Source organism: Mesitornis unicolor, unplaced genomic scaffold (assembly GCF_000695765.1).
Source record: "Mesitornis unicolor isolate BGI_N332 unplaced genomic scaffold, ASM69576v1 scaffold3238, whole genome shotgun sequence".
Lineage (NCBI taxonomy): Eukaryota > Metazoa > Chordata > Aves > Mesitornithiformes > Mesitornithidae > Mesitornis > Mesitornis unicolor.
Genome location: NW_010199604.1, coordinates 37149 through 57075, shown reverse-complemented (window position 1 = coordinate 57075; position 19927 = coordinate 37149). Strand labels below are relative to the sequence as shown.

Sequence of the window (19927 nt, the reverse complement as noted above, 5' to 3'; positions counted from 1 at the left end):
TGGAGAATGGTCCGGCAATGACCTCAGCCAGGTAAAATTGCTGGTTTTTTTCCATCTCTGACAATCTACAAACATTTTGAAAATTATTTGGGTGAGAAAACAATTAAACCTCTACATCTCTACCCGAAACCAGTATTACAGGCACTGCAGCAGCCCTCATTAGAAAATAGTTACTACAACATTAGAAAATGAAGTTGATTCTATTTCACCGACTTCATATTACTCCTCTAAAACAAAGAAGACAAAGGTGTTTAAGATATATTTGAAACTTTGTTCACATGCTATTCATAAACCAATGTTCACTATAATTCCCCTCACCAAATTATTTCTTTAGCATTATTTACCTTGTCCATCTGAAGGTTTTTTAGTTGTTGTTGCCACAGGAGGACAGTTTCTAATCGGCAAATCCAAATATTGATGTTGCCCACCAACACAGATTTTCCTACTCCCCTAATCAGTATACAGAGAGTAGAACTCAGGTCCTGCAGAAGATCTTTGATTAATCGCGGGTTATATTGGTCTTCCATGACTGGAAAACAAAGCAAACCAAATATAATTTTTGTTAAGCGAGTTAACCAAGCAAATAGAGTTAGCTCAAGCTAATCAACACTTTTTAAAGAAGAATTAATTACAACTTAACTGTTTGTGTGCAAATAGCTGCCCATATTCCTAACATGATATTCATTAATGCTGTTTCATAAGCGCCAGACCAGTAAGTAACAATTTCACAGGCACATCCAATGTAACATTTCATGCTATGCATTTAATAAACTTAATGCTGAACAACTAGTTATAAATCCAATTTCTTCTGTTCAAAGTTGATAGTAATACATCTCTACTTAGTGTGGTTACCAGAATTTTTTTTAAACATATAAACAATAAAGAAAAGCAATTATGTACTTCAAATCTCAGTACATCACGCAAACTAAAAGACAAACACGTTACTCATCTGAAAGCTTCCACATACTCATAAAGAGTATAATTTAATAGTAACCAATTGTTTCTGAATATACTCTAATTGTCATTTAACTTCACCAATCTGTTTCAACAGACATGATTTGATAATCGAGAGAAAACAACTTATTGCAACTGTGGGATGGGGAGTATGAAACCTTTCAGTAATTAAATTTGCTATTGCTTTGTCTTACAATGTAAAAACAGTAATGAAGCTAATAAAAAAAATAAAATCAACTGATAGCTCAGTCACCACAATTAAGTCTAAACAAGCAGATTACAAAACCTTAGGTCTTACCCTTCTGCACAATTTTGTCCAAAATGCTAAAGTAGTTTTTCTGTGCTGCGCCACTCAGTGAAGTTAACTGGGACTTTGCAATTAACTGCAAAAGCTAGAACAAAGAATTAAAAACTGGAATAATTACAGAAGTAAAGATGGTTTAATATACACAATTTCAGTACAAAAGCCTAGAGCATTGTAACTATATTTCATGAAAACATAACTACAGAGTTCAGAAAATGAAGCAAGACAAACGTGAAAAGCTTTAGGCAGTCCCACTGGTATCCCATGAACAACTCATGAAGAGATGTACATTTTCAAAACACTATATAAATACTAGTGTTTATTTCCAATAGAGCACACGATATATAGTCTTTATAAGCTGTAATGAAACAATGCAGGGAGTCTGTTTTAGAAGCTCAAATAGAAATGTGGTCTTTGATGCGGTTAGGTCCTGAATCCCCCAACAGATTTTGTAGCTGGGAACATCACTCTGAACTGGCACCCACTACCCAACTTCCTCTTTCTCAGGGAGAGTATCATACTGGTACAACTGAAATGTGATGGACTTACTGCACTACTTCCTGCTCATGAAGGGGAAATGCTGTATCTTACCTAAATTGTTAGAAAAAAAAATAATCTGTATTACTCTCACAGCCAGGTCCCTGGTAGAAGAAACCATAGTAATCTAATAATGAGCAAGCATACATACTGTACCAGTAACATTTCCTTAACTTTTCCTTCCGACTAACAGATCTCCTAACTGTCCCTAACTGTCCACACATTTCTCTCTGGAACCACTATGTGTGATGAGAACAGTACGAATTGTCCAGGGAAACGTAACCAGAATAGCTGAAGTTCTCACTGCACATTAATGCAAAGCTTTAGCTACTAGCAGCAGCCCTTGCTCCATTCATACTCCTTTGCTTTTACATACTAGATTCAGTTTTGTAGCTGATAAAGAGCATTGCCTCTTCAACAAAAAAAAATGGTCTCTTAGAATGAAACAAGAAAGACTTCGATGTTATGACAGCATTGCAATGTTTAGAAGTGCAACACTGAGCTTTACAATTGCGATTCATAATGCTGAGTTTGGAACAAGTGCTCTCAATACAGCAGAAAGGGAAGGCAGGGAGCAGAAACCAGCATCCCCTACAGAGCACTCTAAATACCAACCTGCAGAGCCACACTTTATAGGACAGCATCAACAACTGGCACAGAGGGTGAACAAAGACTAAGCCTGCCATAAGTTATTTTGTATCTTCATTTCTAAAACACTGATTTAACACTGCACTCAACATTAATTTTCCTTTGGAGGAAGAGAGAATACACCTGTTCTCTCCCTGATTTAATAATGTTCCTTCTGGCTTCACTGCATGATCCCTGACAAAACATTATGTGCTATGAAAGGAGGAAATAATCCTCCTGATGTATTTAAATACAAGCAATCTATTTATACAGTTTTTGAGCCTAGATATCAGGAACTCTTTTTCTTGGCATCTTCAAAGCCTTTCAGTTTGAGGAACAATTTAGAGCACACCTAGAGGTCTCCGGCAGTTTGCCAATTCAAGCAAGTATGTACATTTCTCTTGATTAATTTAAAAAAAATCAGTTCTGTCACTCTGACTAACAATCAAATAAGAGAAGCAAACTCCACTTGGCTGATTTTAATGGAGATTCCAATTTCAGTGAAAGTTAATATGTAAGGATTAAGACAATTTTAGCAGGTGCACAAGTATAAGGATCTGACACGAGTTGAGTCTTACTGATACGTGCATAGCCATGGCTTACTAGAGATTATAACTTGAATGGATCAATTCCTTATTCAAATGAAAGCATTTAGAAAAAAGACTATACATATCAAGCTCAATGTATCTCATATTTAACAGCCAATAAATTGTTATTATACTACAGCACAAACAAGCACGAGAAAAACACCTCAACCTACCTCCTCACCCTCCTGCCCACGCTAAAAGGGTCTTGGGCAGACATCTATGAAATTTTAGTAGTTTAATGATTAGGAGGATTTTAGTTAGTTGGAGAATCAAAAAATCATCTTGGTGGTCTGGGATCAAAGAAGAGTAGGGCTTAGTATTTTTTTATTTTTTTAAAAAAGTCTTGATTTATATCTTGTATCTTAAATGCAACAAGCAGAACAACATATATAAAAGTAATCATCATTGTGTTCATGCGTATCTAGGAGTAATTCTTAGAGGAGAAATAGGAACTGCTGCACTGCATTATATGAGCTCTACACAAAACATCACCATTAGAAGCTTCAGGGAAGTAAATGAGAACTCGTATAAAGCAGATAGACATGGGATGACCTGCTTCTTCCGTTAGGTGCCAGTTGCACTGAGCTGCACACAGCTGACTGGCTTAAAACTTGCTAGAGCAAATAAAACAAATATCTGTTGCAACTTCACATATTACTGACATCCACACAGATGTTTTAATTTATTAGATACAACACCACAAGTGTTACTCAAGTCTGTATAGCTACAGAATGAGGAGCAGCTGTCATTCGTATTGATCATGTTTATTAGCAGCTCAGTAAATTTTAAGGTCTTAGATGTACAGTTTCTGTACCTGCTGCTAAGTCAGTTTGCCTCCATCACCTCAGAGGAATGGATACAGAGATTTAATTAAGTTTTTGTAATTGTAAAACAATTCTAATATTTGAAAAAATTTCAAATACATTCTAAAATGTTAAAAGGATTTTGGAAGTCTGACTGCTCAGGGTCTACCATAACTCTAGTAACAGTTTGCATCACAAAGCCAAATTTCTGAATTTTAAAGTATTGCCCCTTCCTCAACAATCCTAAGCCTGGCTAACTAAACCTGTCATTGTATATTTGATTAAAAGAAGGGAAACTGGTTAATGTGCTTATGCTAGACCCTGCACTTTGTTACAATCAACTGTTTTGAGCAACACAGCTTTTAGGCACTGCAGCATTCAAAAAAAAACACATAAAAATATAGTTCTGGATTCATTCTACCTGTTTACCATTCAAGTGAGGCACTCAAGGTAGACCTCATTTATAACACAATCCATCTTTTTTAGGTGCTTTTTTTCCCTCCCTATTGTTCAAGGCTGAAAAATAGGGGAAAGATCAAGGTTCTTGTTTCTGCTCCCAAAACAGCATTAAAAAGCAATGTTCTAAGCCATGATGTGTACATATACCAAAAAATCTGCGAGGGGAATAAAAACAGGCAAGAACCCTAAGCACTAGCCTGGAAGCAAATCCTTTCTGCTTTGTTTCCTTTGGTCCCACATCTCTTGTTTTTCTGGAAGCATAATACATTGTCTCAGCTTCACAAGGATGGGTAGAACATGTTCTTTCTCCAAATATACCACAGCCTAGTGGTAAGGTTGTTCTCCTGGTATGTTTATTTAATTTTGATTTGTGTCTCTTCAAGCTCTGGACACATTACAACGACCACATTATTTGTGAACCGCCTCACCACTGAACTGAACTCTAGTACCAGTATGTCTCACATTTTGAGCTTCTCTAGGATTTGGGACAAGCACTTTACTACCTCAAGTTAGGTAACAAAAAAAATTTGGGACTAGAGAGGGTTCACTACCCAGAGTGATGAACAATGACTAAAACTACCATCAGTATTTCCTTGTAAATACATAGGACACCAGCCATCACCATCCTCCTCAAGCTACAGGCTTTCATAGAACAACAGAACAAGTTTTCACCAAAGAAAAATTGCTCATTTGTGCAGTATAAATTACATACAAGCGGAATATTTATACAGTCACAAATCATCAGCTGTTCAGAGCAGTATTATTTCTTTTGTACACACAGGCACATTAGCAAGTGCATTTTTAAAATACGCATAGAAAATAACGACCTTACTTTGACCACGTAATTGAACCTTCTGATGTCCTGAATGGCACTTGAAAAGTCTAAGCGGTTAAAAGCTTCTCCCAAAGTGCAATAGCCATGTCTCTGAGAAGAGGAATAAAACCACTTTAAACACAAAGATAAAATTGAGGAAAATATTTGGAAAAGCACTCTACCGTGCAACTGATACTTGTGTATACCATGCTCCCTGAATATATAATGTGTCTTAACTGAAGATTTATATAATTTCTTGTAGAACAAATGAAACCAGATATGCTATTTGGAACTAACAGCTACATAGGCAATATTATTCAACAGCAAGGACTTTAAATCCACACTAATCAAGCAATCTGTAATCACTGGTATCTGAGTGTCCTGGGAGTCTGCTCCACTATTGCCTGACCACAATGCCGGTACTCTCTCATGGCTATCACGCTGCTTATTTGCCTCAGCACAAGGTAGAGCTTGTTTGGACAGCGGTCTGAGCTTATAACCAAAAACGTTAACTGAGTTTATGTTCACATTTGAGAGTAAGAACACAGCTCCTTGCTCCTGGAATTGGAAGAGCAAATGGCCTCAACATCTAGAATTTATTTTCTGGATGCTAAAAGTTCAGGCATAATTTTTCTTAGGTACCAAGAGCAAGAGAAATTGCATTTTCTTTTGGTGCTTCCGCACAAGTGTCTTAAGGTGAAAATGGGAGTTTCAGAGGCTGTTGTGGAACTACTTAAGGTGGCAGTAGCAGCCTGAAATGACATGGGATCACATAAGCTGAGTAAATTTAGAGCCATAAAGCCACTCAGGATCCTTGGAGCAAATATAACGAGGTCAGAAAAAGCCTACAACTGGTGGAAGAGACACATGCAGAGCAGTGTGCTAATATGGCTTATCAGCCCAGGGAATAGGAGGGGATATATAATTATTTGAAGTTCATTCCTTCCTCAGTGAATTATATGATGGTGAAAAGATGGCAGTACAACTTAACATTCCTTTTTGCAACCCAGTGAAAGCTTACCCTGGATGTACCACAGCTGGACAGGAGCCAGTTAACTGTTCACTGCAGAGTGGTGGTAATTACTGCCTATCATTTAATGACTAAATTCAGGATGTTATTGCTTGCTCATGCAGTTAATATACCTGAGATCCAAGCCTGCTGCATACTTCAGAATATACACAATGTGGTTAGTGTACTTGTTTTGACTGAGGTAATTTTCTTTCTAGTAGCTTGTATGGGGTTATGCTTTGGATTTGTGCTAGAAACAGTATTGATAATGCAGGGATATTTTCATTATTGCTGAGCAGTGCTTACACAGAGTCAAGGCCTTTTCTGCTTCTCACCCCACCAGTGAGTAGGCTGGGGGTGCACAAGAAGTTGGGAGGGGACACAGCTGGGACAGCTGGCCCCAACTGACCAAAGGGATATCCCATACCATATGTCAACACACTCAACATATAAAGCTGGGGGAAGGAGGAGGAAGGGAGGGATGTTTGGAGCTACAGCATTTGTCTTCCCCAGTAACTGTTATTCCTGATGGAACCCTGTTGTCCCGGAGATGGCTGAACACCTGCCAATGGGAAGTAGTGAATGAGTTTCTCATTTCATTTTGCTTGCATGTGTAGTTTTTGCTTTACCTATTAAACTGTCTTTATCTCAGCCCATGAGGTTTCTCAGTTTTACTCTTCTGATTCTCTCTCCCATCCCCCTAAGACAGGGGAGTTAGTGAGCTGCTGGATGGGGCTTATAGCCAGCTGGGGTCAAACCAGAACAGCTGACTAACAGCAGTGAATCAACACTTGCAGACAACAAAACTTTCGTTGACATATTGTTGTTAAATATTTGTGGCTGTTCTCCGGCTAAACAGTTATCAGAAGGCCACACTTAAATACTTTGACACGAGAACTCTCTTGAACAGCTGGAAGCACATTTCTATGTGGCTTCAGTTGTACCTTTCCCAATGTACTATCAGGATAAAATTACTCAAAGAGCATCTCCTACTTCATTTCAGACATACACTTGCACTTTTTTTTGCTTTTATTTGTTTTCAGTGCTTTCCTACAGCACGGTTCACAGGCTTCTTATCAAGACCTTCCTACTCTTGTTATTTTGCCCTAAAAATTAGTCTCCATTTTGGAAAAAAAAAGTTTCTAGTTGCAAGACTTAGCCATTTCAAACTCAAGTAAAATTACACAACCCGTAAGGAGAATTAGAACCTCTGTAAGTTGTGTTTTAGATTAACTTAAATTGTTGCTCTGAGTTTTTGTTCAAGTGTACTTATTCCTTGCTAATTTTTCATTCTGCTACTTTCAACTTTGAATTTATACAAGGAATTACTTGAAAAAGACCAGTGATTAATTCTAACCGTCCTTGGGATTTTTGTTGTTTTGGGTTTTTTTTGTTGTGTTTGGTTTTGTTTGTTTGGGTTTTTTTGGATTGTTGGGTTTGTTTTTTTTTTTTAAACAGGAAAGATGAATGGTCAATTATTAGAAGACAGCAGCAGCGACAAGAATAAGCTAAATGGTATACCAACATACTTTGTACACACTCTGAAAGGACACGAAACCCAAGCAAATAGTCAGACATCAGTCATGCACCAACTTCTGCAAAAGTAGAACTGAAGTTTTACTTACTTTTATTAAAATTTACATCAGTATTCCAAAATATCAAGTAGCTGCCTGCAGACACCTTCTTTGGAGACACTACTCTGATTTTACAAATACTTTCCATTGTAGTTCAAAGACACACCATAAAGGTAGTGTATATTGAGATGGACTCGGAGAAGTAGTGGAGAACTATTATGTCCATTCTTGCAAGTTTCTACATCTCTGCCACAACAACCCACATACGTCATTTTGCTTGCTGCCTTTGCCTCACCATGTGCAGATGTAATGTTACCAATGAAGAGAGAGGTGAATATAGCCCCTAAGACCACACAGCACAAATAGTTTTTTTTAAATATACTAATTGTCAATTAAGCAGCACAAAGATTATAGGAATTGACCCACAGTATGCAAGACTTACCTCCCTGGTGCTTTCTTTATGAACATAAATCCACTTTTCACGATAAAAACCTAAAATAAAAACAAAATGTAAGCATTTTTAGGCTTCCCCTTTAGGGAATGTCTTCTAGAAAGAAACTGAACAAAACAGACCATTCTCAATAAAATGCTTCACAAGATAGGAGAGATGGTAGAACAGTTTTAATGAAGGAAGTTTATAAAGGCTAGAAAAGATGACTACAAATTTTCAGAAGTTATATGCTTCAATGAAATAAAGGAAGAGTGAGATAATTTTATAAACAAAACATAACAGTTGGCACACACCTGGCAGATGTAGCACAAGTTTTGTTGACTGTGTATCAACAGCAGTCAATTTCTCCTACAGAACCGCTGATCTTTCTTAATCTAACACGCTCCTTGGTGTTTAACATAGGAAAGTAAAGAAATGAGCAACCTTTTCATTCCTCAACACTCTACCCCTCTAATGTATTCTTTCCCATAAAGGTGCCTGCTCTGCATGCACTTGGTTCAACTATTTGCAGGATGCTGCAGGGAAGTCAACTACACAAGTCTGATAAAGGCAATTAGGCAGCCCTTAAGCTTTCAGAAGTCTGGTAAGTTGATAAATGAAAGTATGCTTTTATGTGTAGCCACTTGAATCTTTTGACATGCTTTATGCTCAATTTCAGGAATATACAAATAATGGAAATCATTTCAAGATCAGAGTTAGAAACACCAAAAAGTTGCTTTATCAACTTACTTTTCACATCTACTCTACTTCAGCAAGTTTACTTGCTGACATACACATATTTGCAGTCTAAAGTACAGATGATCTTTTAAAAATTAGACCTGATAAGAATGGCTTTGATATTTTTATTTTAAAAAGGGGACTTTTTTCCCCAAGAAATTCAATACTGATAAAGTCTTTACCAAGAACTACAGATATTGTGACAAAATATATTTATTTATGATCTGATTCTAGAGCTGTATCACTAATCAGAATTTGAATTAAGCAAAAAATAAGACACCTGCTTTAGTAAGCAGAAGCTTCCATAAGCATCTAGAAGAGTTTAATTTAAAACCAGTCCACAGAACAAAACAAAGACATTTATTATTCAGGAATTACTGTTCTTAAGTGAATTGCCTTTGGATCTTTAGGAAAAAAAATAATCGCACAACAGATGATTAATGCAACAGTTCAATTAAAATGTATCACTTCTGACACCAAAATTTGTTGCCAATACAGAAGTAAACATAACTCAGAAGTGTACTCTATAGATGAATATAAATGAATGGCTATTATAATATTCACTGAACCTACAAGAGTCTTCCAAAATAAATGAAAACAAAAACAAAAAACCCAAACAAAAAAACCCCAAAAAACAGCCTTACACTGCGAATCTGTGTTATTCCTAAAATGATCTTTTTTCCTTTTCTTGGCTGCAAACTCACAATCTTCAGAACTGTATATTTCTTCATCTTCATCATCACCAGTTAAGATGCTGAAATAAACACATCTAATTAGAACAGCAGTGATTAAATATTTAAGATGCATACAGCTTGTAATTCTCTGCATTAAAGTCTGCCAGCTGTAAAAAAAAAATTAAATTATGTTCTTCTACCTGATGGTCTATAGCAACATGCATCTCAAGAGAGAAGCTGTCTTGCTCTTTTCTTCCCTGTGAGGTTCAATTTTATGTCAAAGTGATTAAATATACAGAAGCATCTTCCTAATATAGGTATCTTGTAAGTCATTACTGACATCTAGGAAGGACTAATCAGATGACAGTACTAGCTGGACAACTGTCTGCCTGCAAAGCTTTAGTGTACAGAAGTTCATTATTTGAAATGGACCTATCCCTTGAAAAGCCATGCTCACAGGTAAAAGTCAATGCAAAATTACTGCACATCCTCGCATAGACAGAACACCAGCATAGACATCTCCTACTGCTGTCAGCTTTGGGGCAAAGAAAGTCTCTTTTAATAAATGCCCAATTCACAACACCATATGTAATTTTGGTAAAACAGCATTGTGACACCTATGATTTGTAGGGCATCAAGAACCATGTGGTCTATCCACCTTTCTCCCAGAGAGAATTAACTACACCTGTATCACTTCTGACAGTTAACTATGTAAACTAACACTGAGGACTATACTGAATAATTATACACACACACACATATAGTGTCTATAGAGATAGTGTGAGTATATATACATATAAAATGTATAAACATATATAAAGAAACTATTAAAAAAATTCTATTTTATAAACCGACCTTTAAAAAATTCATATACATGACAAAACCTCCTGTGCTACATAAAGTCTACACAGTTGCATAAGGTTTTGCTTTCCATTCCTGCAGATAATTTTAAAGAACAGCAATACAGATAACAACTGGTGTTCATTTTTTCAGCACAGAGAAGGAAGATACTTCAGATGAAGGCCACAGTCTTGCACAGACAAGCAGAATAACTAAGCATATGTGGTAGTAAAACTTAGCTGTAGGACTATTTTCTTTCCCTGTTATTATTCTTTAACAAGAAAGCTGTATACAAAATCCTTCCCATTCATTACTATTTTTTAATGTGAATTTGCCAGATTACTCTATTAATGTCAGTTTGAACTTCAAACTGCACCAGCAACAGCTGAACATTGTAAAACTGAGGGACACCAGTTAATTAAAAAATAACCTGTACCTGGGCAACAAGTTGCAAAGGATCCAATTATATTAGTTCATTGCTACTAGTTTATACAGTTAAAATTTTCAGGCTTGAACCACCTGGTGAGGAGGATAACTAAACACCGTAAAAAAAAACTTTGTGGTTTTTAATTGCTCTAATCAGTAAATGCTAGTTCAGCCTAAAGATACACAAGTTGAGAAGACTCAAAGTTGTTTTCATCTTGGATTTAAATCCTGAAAAAAGCTAACTTACGTGTGCCTTCAGACAGAGTTCAATCCATGCCTTAGTTCATGTCTTACCATGAGCAGCAAATAAAGACCCAACAACTTCAATATTCTATGCAACAGTGCCAAATACCAGATCTGGTCAAACAGCAAAGGAGTTTGGAGAAAAAGAACTGACAACTGACAGAAGCAGAACACCAGCACTGACACCTTACTTGATGTAACATTGTTTTTGTTCCCCAAAGTTATCATAAAGAAAGTACCTTTTTAATAATTAATTTAACTGTGTTTTAGCATATTGATTGCATTGCCACAACACGTGAGAACGTATTGCAGAATCAGAAAACATGCTGCAGATTCAGAGCCCAAAGCTCCCAGACCTCACTTTATCATCCTAACAGACACCAGGCTAGAGAGATACGGCCTGATATACCCTGCAGTACAATTCAGGCAGAGCAGAAACATCCCGTTCCCACTGACCCAGTGCAATGGGGAGAGGACGGGAGGCAGCATTTCCAAGGCCAGCTTTAGAAAAGGAAGGTTAATCTGGCAGGATTCCACCTTTTGTTCCTGGAGAGGAAGTGTCCCTAGAAGGCAATTTAGATCAGTAAGGTACCTGAAGTGATTTAAAGCTCACCTCAGCCTCTCCATTAATATACACTTCCTCAAGCATCAGATAAACAAGCAAGGCAGCTCAAGGACAGTCAATTATTACAAGGAACTGTGAATACGAAGAGGGTCATTTCAAGCACCTTTGTCTGACATTCAGATTTGCCTGTGACATTCCTGGAATTCTTCATGTCACTTTAGAGACACGACAAATTTGACTGTTATCTCTGAGGTTCTTCTCATATGAGCCTCATGTTCTGTCCCAATTCATGTGAAGAGTTCTTCCCTACTTATCTGTAATCATCACCATTCTTCTTGTCAAATTTTAAGTCTTTTATTGAAAAGGAAAGCAAGGGACCCATAAGCATCAGAAGAATGGGACAGAAATACAGGCACTTCCCCAGAAACTGTTAGCCTTCCTTCCAGAAATCTGGAAAGCTGCTTGATGAGTAACAAAGCTGCTCCACCATTTCCAAAAACAACCCTTGCTCCCCCTCAAACATCAAGCTAAGATACAAGAAACTACATCAAGTGCTGCACATACCATACAGTTTAACAGATGCCTTAATTTAATGTTTTTACCATAACACTGCACATGACATCTGTGTGCACCTGGAAGGATTTAAACACATACATAATGCTGCCAGTTTACAGCTGCTCTTGCTTTCTTACCTTGATCATGCACTTCTTAATAAAAAAATTATTCTAAAGCTTCTAAGAAACAATGTTCCTGGTGTCCTTTGAACTACAATACCCTACATAGAGCATGTAAGAATTTAAGCTTTTTTGAAAAAGTAATTTCATAACAGTTATATTTAAATAATCTCTTGAGTATGACACTAAAAATGCTGGAAAACTAGGCAGGGCTATCCAAACTCCAACTATTCTTGCTCATCCCCCTTGCTGCTTTTCTCATGCAGGAAGGAATGCCCCCAGGTCATGCAGTTACCTACAGAGACACTATTTTAAGAGACTCAAAGCCATTTACAGCTTGACCATGCATGAAAAATCCTGAGATAAGTGCCTGCACCAAATAACATTACAATACATTTGTAAAATACCAAAGCTGTCCAAGATTAGAATCAAATTCGAGGACTTCTATCCAGTGCAAAAAACCACTGTCATGAAAACCATATCTCGCTTACAGAATTGACAAGGGACACCACAGACTCAAATGACTACCCTGCCAGCCCAAGCAGTTGATAAGAGCCTAACACAAAAAAGGAATATCACCGTCATGAAATTCTTATCAGTCAGGTTCTATTTCTTTTACCTCAAAAGGAAAATGCAAGACACCTTTACTCCTAAATTGCAGGCCATTAAGAGGTATTTACACACAATCCTGTAAGGCAGTGCTGTTCTCTCCCCCACCAAGGTTCAAGGACGTAGTGCCATAGCGCTGGAAATACACATCTGTGCCTGAAGGTACAACTTGCAGGCAATCACGGCCAGCATTCAGCCCCAGAGCTCGAATGAGCACAGCCGCAACCACATTTCCAGCTACTGTATACCCTGAATACAAGGCACGTCTCACTTATATAGTGAAATTAATTATCCCGATAAGAGCTACAGAACTGAGGGTCTCATTTTTTCCATCTCAGCTTCCATAAATGAAACTAATTTAAATTACAACTATTCAAGAATGATTCCAAATAATTTAAATTGTTCCTGCACAAGTGATTATGTTTAAGGATGGTTATCATTAGGTCCACTGTTTTTGACTAATTTTTCACCTGGATTCACCAAGGCACTGGATGACTAATTGAATAAGGTAAAAAATAATACTGTAATAGCAAGATATTATTTAAGTTATTTCTATATCTTGAAGGTTTGTTTCTGAATCTGTTTGTGAGTAGATTTTTAATTTGTGAAGAGAAAATATTAGTAATTGATGAGAGAACATCTGGCAAGTTATCTCAATCCATACTTTCTCTCACAAAAGATAATACTAATAATAGTAAGAAGGGTTTCAGTCAACTACAGAGCTAGATTTATTTATTTTTAGGAAAACTGACCTAACTGTTCCCTGTAATATAATATTCCAGTACTACCTTTAGCACAGACTTCTACAGAATATTTTGGTGAAAAAAGATATTTCATTTAATGGCTGAAAATAAATAAAACCCTGTTAGGACAGCCAGACTGGCATACACCATCATCTCTACTCATAGGACAGTTTAGAAAACCAAACAAATAAATACTTACCTACTGTTTACTAAATGTTTTTTCCATAAGGATGGATGGATTTTATCAAGTCTCATTCTTACTCAGTTCAACATCAGACACAACGCACCACTGTACTTCAATATGAAGCCCTGCTTGTGGGATATATCCAACCTATGCCCTGGTATATGCTGGGTACAGACTGGATAGGAAGCAGCTCTGCAGAAAAGGAGTCAGGGGTCTTGTGAATAGCAAGCTGGATACAGGTCAGCAGTGTGCCCGTGTTGTAAAAATCCAACTGCACCCTTGTCTGAGTTAACTAAACTGTATCCTGCAGACTGAAAGAAGTAATCATCTCCCTTTACTTGGCATGAGAAACTTTATCTGCAGTACTGTGTCTAGTTTGGGGCCCCTCAATACAATAAAAACGCTGGCATACTGGAACAAGTCCAGTGGGGACATACCGAGGTGATTAGACACTGCAGTATCTGACGCATGAGGGTAAGAGAACTGAGCTTGTTTAGTGTTAAGAGGTAGTGGTGGAGGGAAACCTGATTACTGTCAATATCTAATATGAGGGTATATAGAAGACAGAGCTAGACTGTAAGGTTAGAGGAGGTGGGCAGTAATAAATCAAGTGGTAATGGACACAATCTGTGGCAAGATAAACTTTTATTGGATTGGGGGGGAGGGAATGAGTAAACAAAAAAAACACCCAAAATGAACCAAGCAAAAAAAACAACAAAACGCTGCAGTGAGGGTAACTGCAACAGAGGCTCAGAGAGGAATTTCCATTCTTGGAAATGTACAAAGCTCAACTGGGCAAGGCCCTATACAAGCCAACCTCAGTTAGCTGGGCTTTGAGTACATGTTTGTACCAGATGACCCCTAGAGGTACTTTCCACCCTAAATTGTTCTATAATATTGCGCAAATAGACACGAATTGCTGCTTAGCAGCAAAGGTTAACTCATAGATCCAAAGTTCAAGTTGCAGTCATAGTTCAAGCTGTAGTGAAATTACTCCCAAGTAGTGCTACTTTGCCAAGAAGTGCTTCAATTCTGTAGTCTAAGTTTGGACAATACATATTTGTAACTGAATAGACAGAAGCACAATTTAAAAATAGGGCTACAGAATATGGTGTGGTTTGGCTTCGCCAAGTAGGAGACATGCAAGATGAAGATGAGAAACTGGAGAAACGCTACAGATGAGAACATCTGCTGCAGACCAGGTTGGTCCCCAAGTTTGGCATTCTGACAAACTGGCGAGTTAGCCTAAGAAACCCAAACCATGAAACACCTCAGATTACATGAAAACTTTTTCCTCCAGAGCATTTCACTGTCGGTCCCTTAAAATTAATATATCTATTTTAGTCCTGAACTTTAATACTCTTATCTTTCCAAAAACAGCTGATTTAAATTAAATCTGTGTTTCTAGCAAGACAAGTCCAAGGGAGTTTAATACTAAGCTCTTTCAACTAGCTATCAAAATTAAACTGCATTTCCTTTCATTTGCCAACTAAATTATTAAAAATACATGAAAGAAGGAAGAAAACATTTTTTAAAGGTATTTAAGGCAACTTTTAAGTTGCAGACTTACTGAACAGTCTTTCAGACAAGAGTTTTTTGCATCCACAATGGCCAGACTGTGTGGGAAAAGAAGCCCAAATAACATCAGTAACAAATGAACAGAAAAAGGGCATGAAGAAAACAGTAGGTCAAGATAAGCTTAATAATAATTCTTCACTGCCTGATAACTCTCCTGAGCCCTATTTCACAAATTTAGAAAACACAGGTGTAGGAGTACAGCAAGTCCTAGCTTGCCAGCAAATTTCCTCTAAATCAGTTACTGTATCATTTACTGGACTAAAAACACTGAATGTGTTCCCTTCTTTCATTATGAACACATTATGCTGGAATTTATGACCAAGAATGCTATCCCTGAGAATTACTTCTTGGCGGAGAAACCAAGTAGAGATTTGTTTGGACAAAGCTATTTATATCACATCAGTCTGTGAGCATTTGCCATAAGCATTACTTTCTTTGAGTCTCAATCTAACTAGTATCTTTCTCTCCTGTTCTACAGGAGCACATGCAGTCACATGTCACATATGACTGCCACAAATGGTCCTAATCAACAGAGAGTTTTCATTCACTTCCAGGTAGCATGCCAATATGCCTGCTGCATCTGCAATTTATAAGTATCACTTTTATCTTTAAATAGTACTGGACAGGCTTTTTGTATGGTTGGGGTAGTTTGTTTGGTTTTTTTTAGTTTATTTATTTTAAAAGATATACAACATTAGATGGGATCTGTTTGTCTAAAATAAGTAACTCAGGAAGCAGTGACAGAAGACAGACAGTCTCCACAGGGGTCTCCTGTCTGCCTAACTAAGGCTGCACCTGTATTCTTCCAGTATATGCTGATGATACAATCTACCAACAACACTTGCATTCCAAATGGAAATTAAGACACTCATTGCATTCCCACCTAATATTAATTCATGCAGAATCACTTTTTTTATTTTAAACTTACACAGTGTGACTGATTTCATTCAGCTGATTATTCCCATCCTCAAGTGCAGGACTGAAGAGTTCACATCGTTTCCACCCATCTTCTGTTTTAACCCATCTCCATCCAGGGGACCTCCAGTCTTGGCCCAAAAATGGCATGTTTTCTCTGTAACCAGCAAGAAGATAGTTTGTGTATTACTTAATTGTTAAGAAAAGTTGCAAAGCTTGTCATTATTCTAGTTTTCTATGTAACCTTAGAAAAAATGATTACCTTAAGGAAATAAGGTTATCTGAAGAGCATCCTTTTAAGAAATAGATTCAGTGGTTTCTCAAGTACATTTTTGATTCTGTAACCTCATTTTTCTTGTCTTTCAGCATTTATTCAATCAAGATAAGTTTCCTAGTTCTTTTAGAGAATAAGCAAAAGAATCACAGTAGTCTAGGAAGGGGAGGATACCAAAATGAGCAAAATTGTGTCCTCTGTAATCTGCTCTGCCATGATCAAACAAATCACCAATTTTGAGACCTGACTAATAAATGGTTGTAAAACAGTTTGACAGGGCACAAAAGCAATGTTGCTCCTTTTATTTTTTATAAGACTTATAAATACTGAGTTTGCATTACACTCTATAGTGATGTTTCAGTAAAGGAATTTCCATTTTGCCAAATAATTTTTCAGTTGTTGAGGGTCATCTCCCACACTGGGCTACTAACTGGATACCAGGACAAATGGAGACTGCAACATAAAGTCAATTGTGAAATATCTCCTGAAATTCCTACAAAGAGGACACAATTCATCACAGCTATATCATTCAAACACTGCTCTGCTACCCTTTTTCAAAACAGGGATTCACTTCTGACACTTCACTCCTGAAAAGCAGTCTTCTACACTTTGAAGACTCTAACCTTGCTGGCTTTTGCCACCTTCTTCCCATTCATCATGCATACATGTTGCTCATTATTTTCACTAGATATTTCACATACAAGCTATCCAGGGAAAATGGCATTACCATGTTTGAAACAAATGTTAATATGTAGCACCAACAGCTTTGTTCCTAACATGTACGCATTTTCTAGTATTTTTTTCAACTTGAAAAAATACTAGGCCACATCAGCCAGACATCACTATTAGTTTATCTATCCACTTGCCTTCTTGATTAGCATCTGCCCAACATACTAGTGAGAACACGAGAAGACACAGATACAATAAAAAAGCCTGAAGAAATACAAGTTGAGTGAGCCAGTATTTTAATTAAAAAAACCGCACACCACACAAAACAAAGTGCAGTCGAGCCCTCAGCACTAACTAAAGTCACCTTCCAAATCATAACTTAGTCTCCCTCTGCACCTAATAGGAATATTTTCCAAAATTTACCACATCCTTTCCTCTAGCCACCACAGACTCTATTCATGCCTATCTGCTTTTTCAATCTTTTTACTTCTGAAGAAGAGTAACATGAACCACAACATACTTTCCACCCCCAAGTTGTTTAGAGCTCCCCTCCTGCTGACTGAAGTTAAGGCCTCTTGTCTTTATGATACAACTGTTTTAATAGTTGGTGCTCATGAGAGCCTTTCAGAATAACATACATTGAAGTATTTTTCACTCCTGTCAAGATAAGCAGAATTTACCTGGAAATTTGTTAAATCACCAAAAGAGATTCATAAAAGAGCAGACAGCAACATCACATCATCTTAGACAAACAAACCAGAAGTTTTTGAACTATATATAGAGATACAGAACTCACAATCTATTCCCAGTCAGCAGTTCTGATATAAAAATAAAACACTATTGGAAGTGTATGTCATTACTCAAAAATTAAAATCTAGAGAGAATTCAGAACCACAGAGATAATTATAGGCTGAATGGAATAACTTGGGAAAAAATATTTAAATTATTTCAAGAATACTTACATTGACAACAAATTGTTGAGAAAATAAATGAAAAAACAAGACCACATACTTGCAGCAAGGTGGGAACGTACTGTTAGAATTTAATGGTACAAGTTACAAAAAATGAGGATAAAGAAAAAAGCTTTCTGAAAACAATACAAGAAAACATGGAGATTTTTGTTTAGGTGGGTGGAAGTAGCTGAAGTCCAAAGCTGATCATAATTTACAGAATAGGATGCTTAGTATGCTTCATAAATTTTTAAACTTCAGAAAAAAAAAACCCTGTAGTTTCAAGGTATCAGGCCACCATAAGTGCTATGTATAACTTCCTCCTAGGGAGCTGTACAAGCATTTAAAGTGACATATTTCAACAGTTACTTTCCAGATCTTTACAACCTGAAAAAGTGATGGTCTCTCATTGCAAGGTTTCAATACAGAAAAAAATGTTCTGTCATCCTTCCTCCAAAAAATTACATTAAGTGTTTTCAAAATAACAACGCTATCAGGAAGTGCACGCACACAAAGACTGATGTTGGAAGTAGACTGATGTCTACTCCAGAAATCCTGGAAAGCCACACTTAAGACCAGAAGCTCATAGGGACATGAATGACTTCTGTGTATGCATGATATATTCAGCACATTTTCTTTCTAAGAGAAAAAAATAAAAAGGTATTCGAAAAATCACAGATTACTTTAGGTTCTTTAAAATTCCTTCAACATTTGTGGAGACTGCAAAAAGTAATTTTGTGTGGTTGGTACACATTAGTTTTTTTTCCCCCGCTCCCAAAGGAACAGATATTCTCAGTCCAAGACACAGTTTCATTATTCTACCAGCTAAGAGTACATTCATCAGTAGCAAACTCACAAAATGGCCTGTACTCCTGCTCAAAGGTTGTAGCTCATAGAGTCAGAAATGTAAGAGTATTCTTTTAACAGTCCACATTCAACTAGAAAAAAAAAATCCAACTGCAAAGTAAGTGACCAAATTTTCAGAAGCTGCAGGGTATCATTAACATCTCTCCTCCGCATCCCTCTCATATGAGAAGTGATCATAGAATGTGACTGCTCGGACAGGTACAGCTTAGTACAGTTTGAGATTACAGTAACTGCTCCAGCCATGCTTGTACTTGTAAGGGAGTTCTCCTTTCCATGAAGTAGATAACTCGTCACATGAGAAAAAATCACAGCAAAGCCACTCAGAATTGCAGCAAGTCATCCTATTACTCTGCCACTATACTGGAGATCTCATCTCTCTCTATACTCCTATACTTAAGAACATGTGGTTATGACCCAAACCATTCTTATTATTCAGCAGCAAGACAGTTGCCAACATGATGGCGACAGACAAGTGTGGAATGTGAAGGACAAGGCTCACGTGGGAGTGTTGGATGGAGAATAACAAGCACAGAGGCTCAGCACTGTGTTTATCTTGTGCTAATAAGCACTAGTTGTCTAGCACTGAATCAACCAAGTGACACCTGGGGTGAGGGGGAGGCCTCACAGTGCAATGTTACTTTGGTGAAGCTAAGCAGACCACTTTCAATTGCCTCCTTTGTTCTTCCTCACCCCTTGATCAAACGCATAACGAGCACTGTCAAGGGCTATCCAACATACAGAAATTGAGTTAAGTCCCACCTCGCCAAGAATATAAATCTGGCATTTAGAATCCTCTTCTTTGGGGAGGAAGGCAATAACACCAACCATCAGATGGGTTGATGAGCCTGGACATCTCTTCCCCCCCAGCCTGAGCAGGAAT

The 19927-nt window shown here is 37.3% G+C and overlaps 1 protein-coding gene across 1 annotated transcript; it reads right to left on the bottom strand.

Moving 5' to 3' along the window:
* Nucleotides 1-318: 318 nt before the first annotated feature.
* On the bottom strand, nucleotides 319-16437 carry LOC104544577 (F-box only protein 25-like; the record flags this gene model as incomplete). The annotated part of the gene is made up of 6 exons (XM_010189488.1): nucleotides 16301-16437; nucleotides 9481-9590; nucleotides 8111-8160; nucleotides 5104-5196; nucleotides 1253-1346; nucleotides 319-529 (listed from the first exon to the last, which is right to left on the bottom strand). Coding segments are annotated over exons 1-6 (695 nt in total), but the record flags the coding sequence as incomplete, so codon positions are not given.
* Between the last annotated feature and the right edge of the window lie 3490 nt (nucleotides 16438-19927).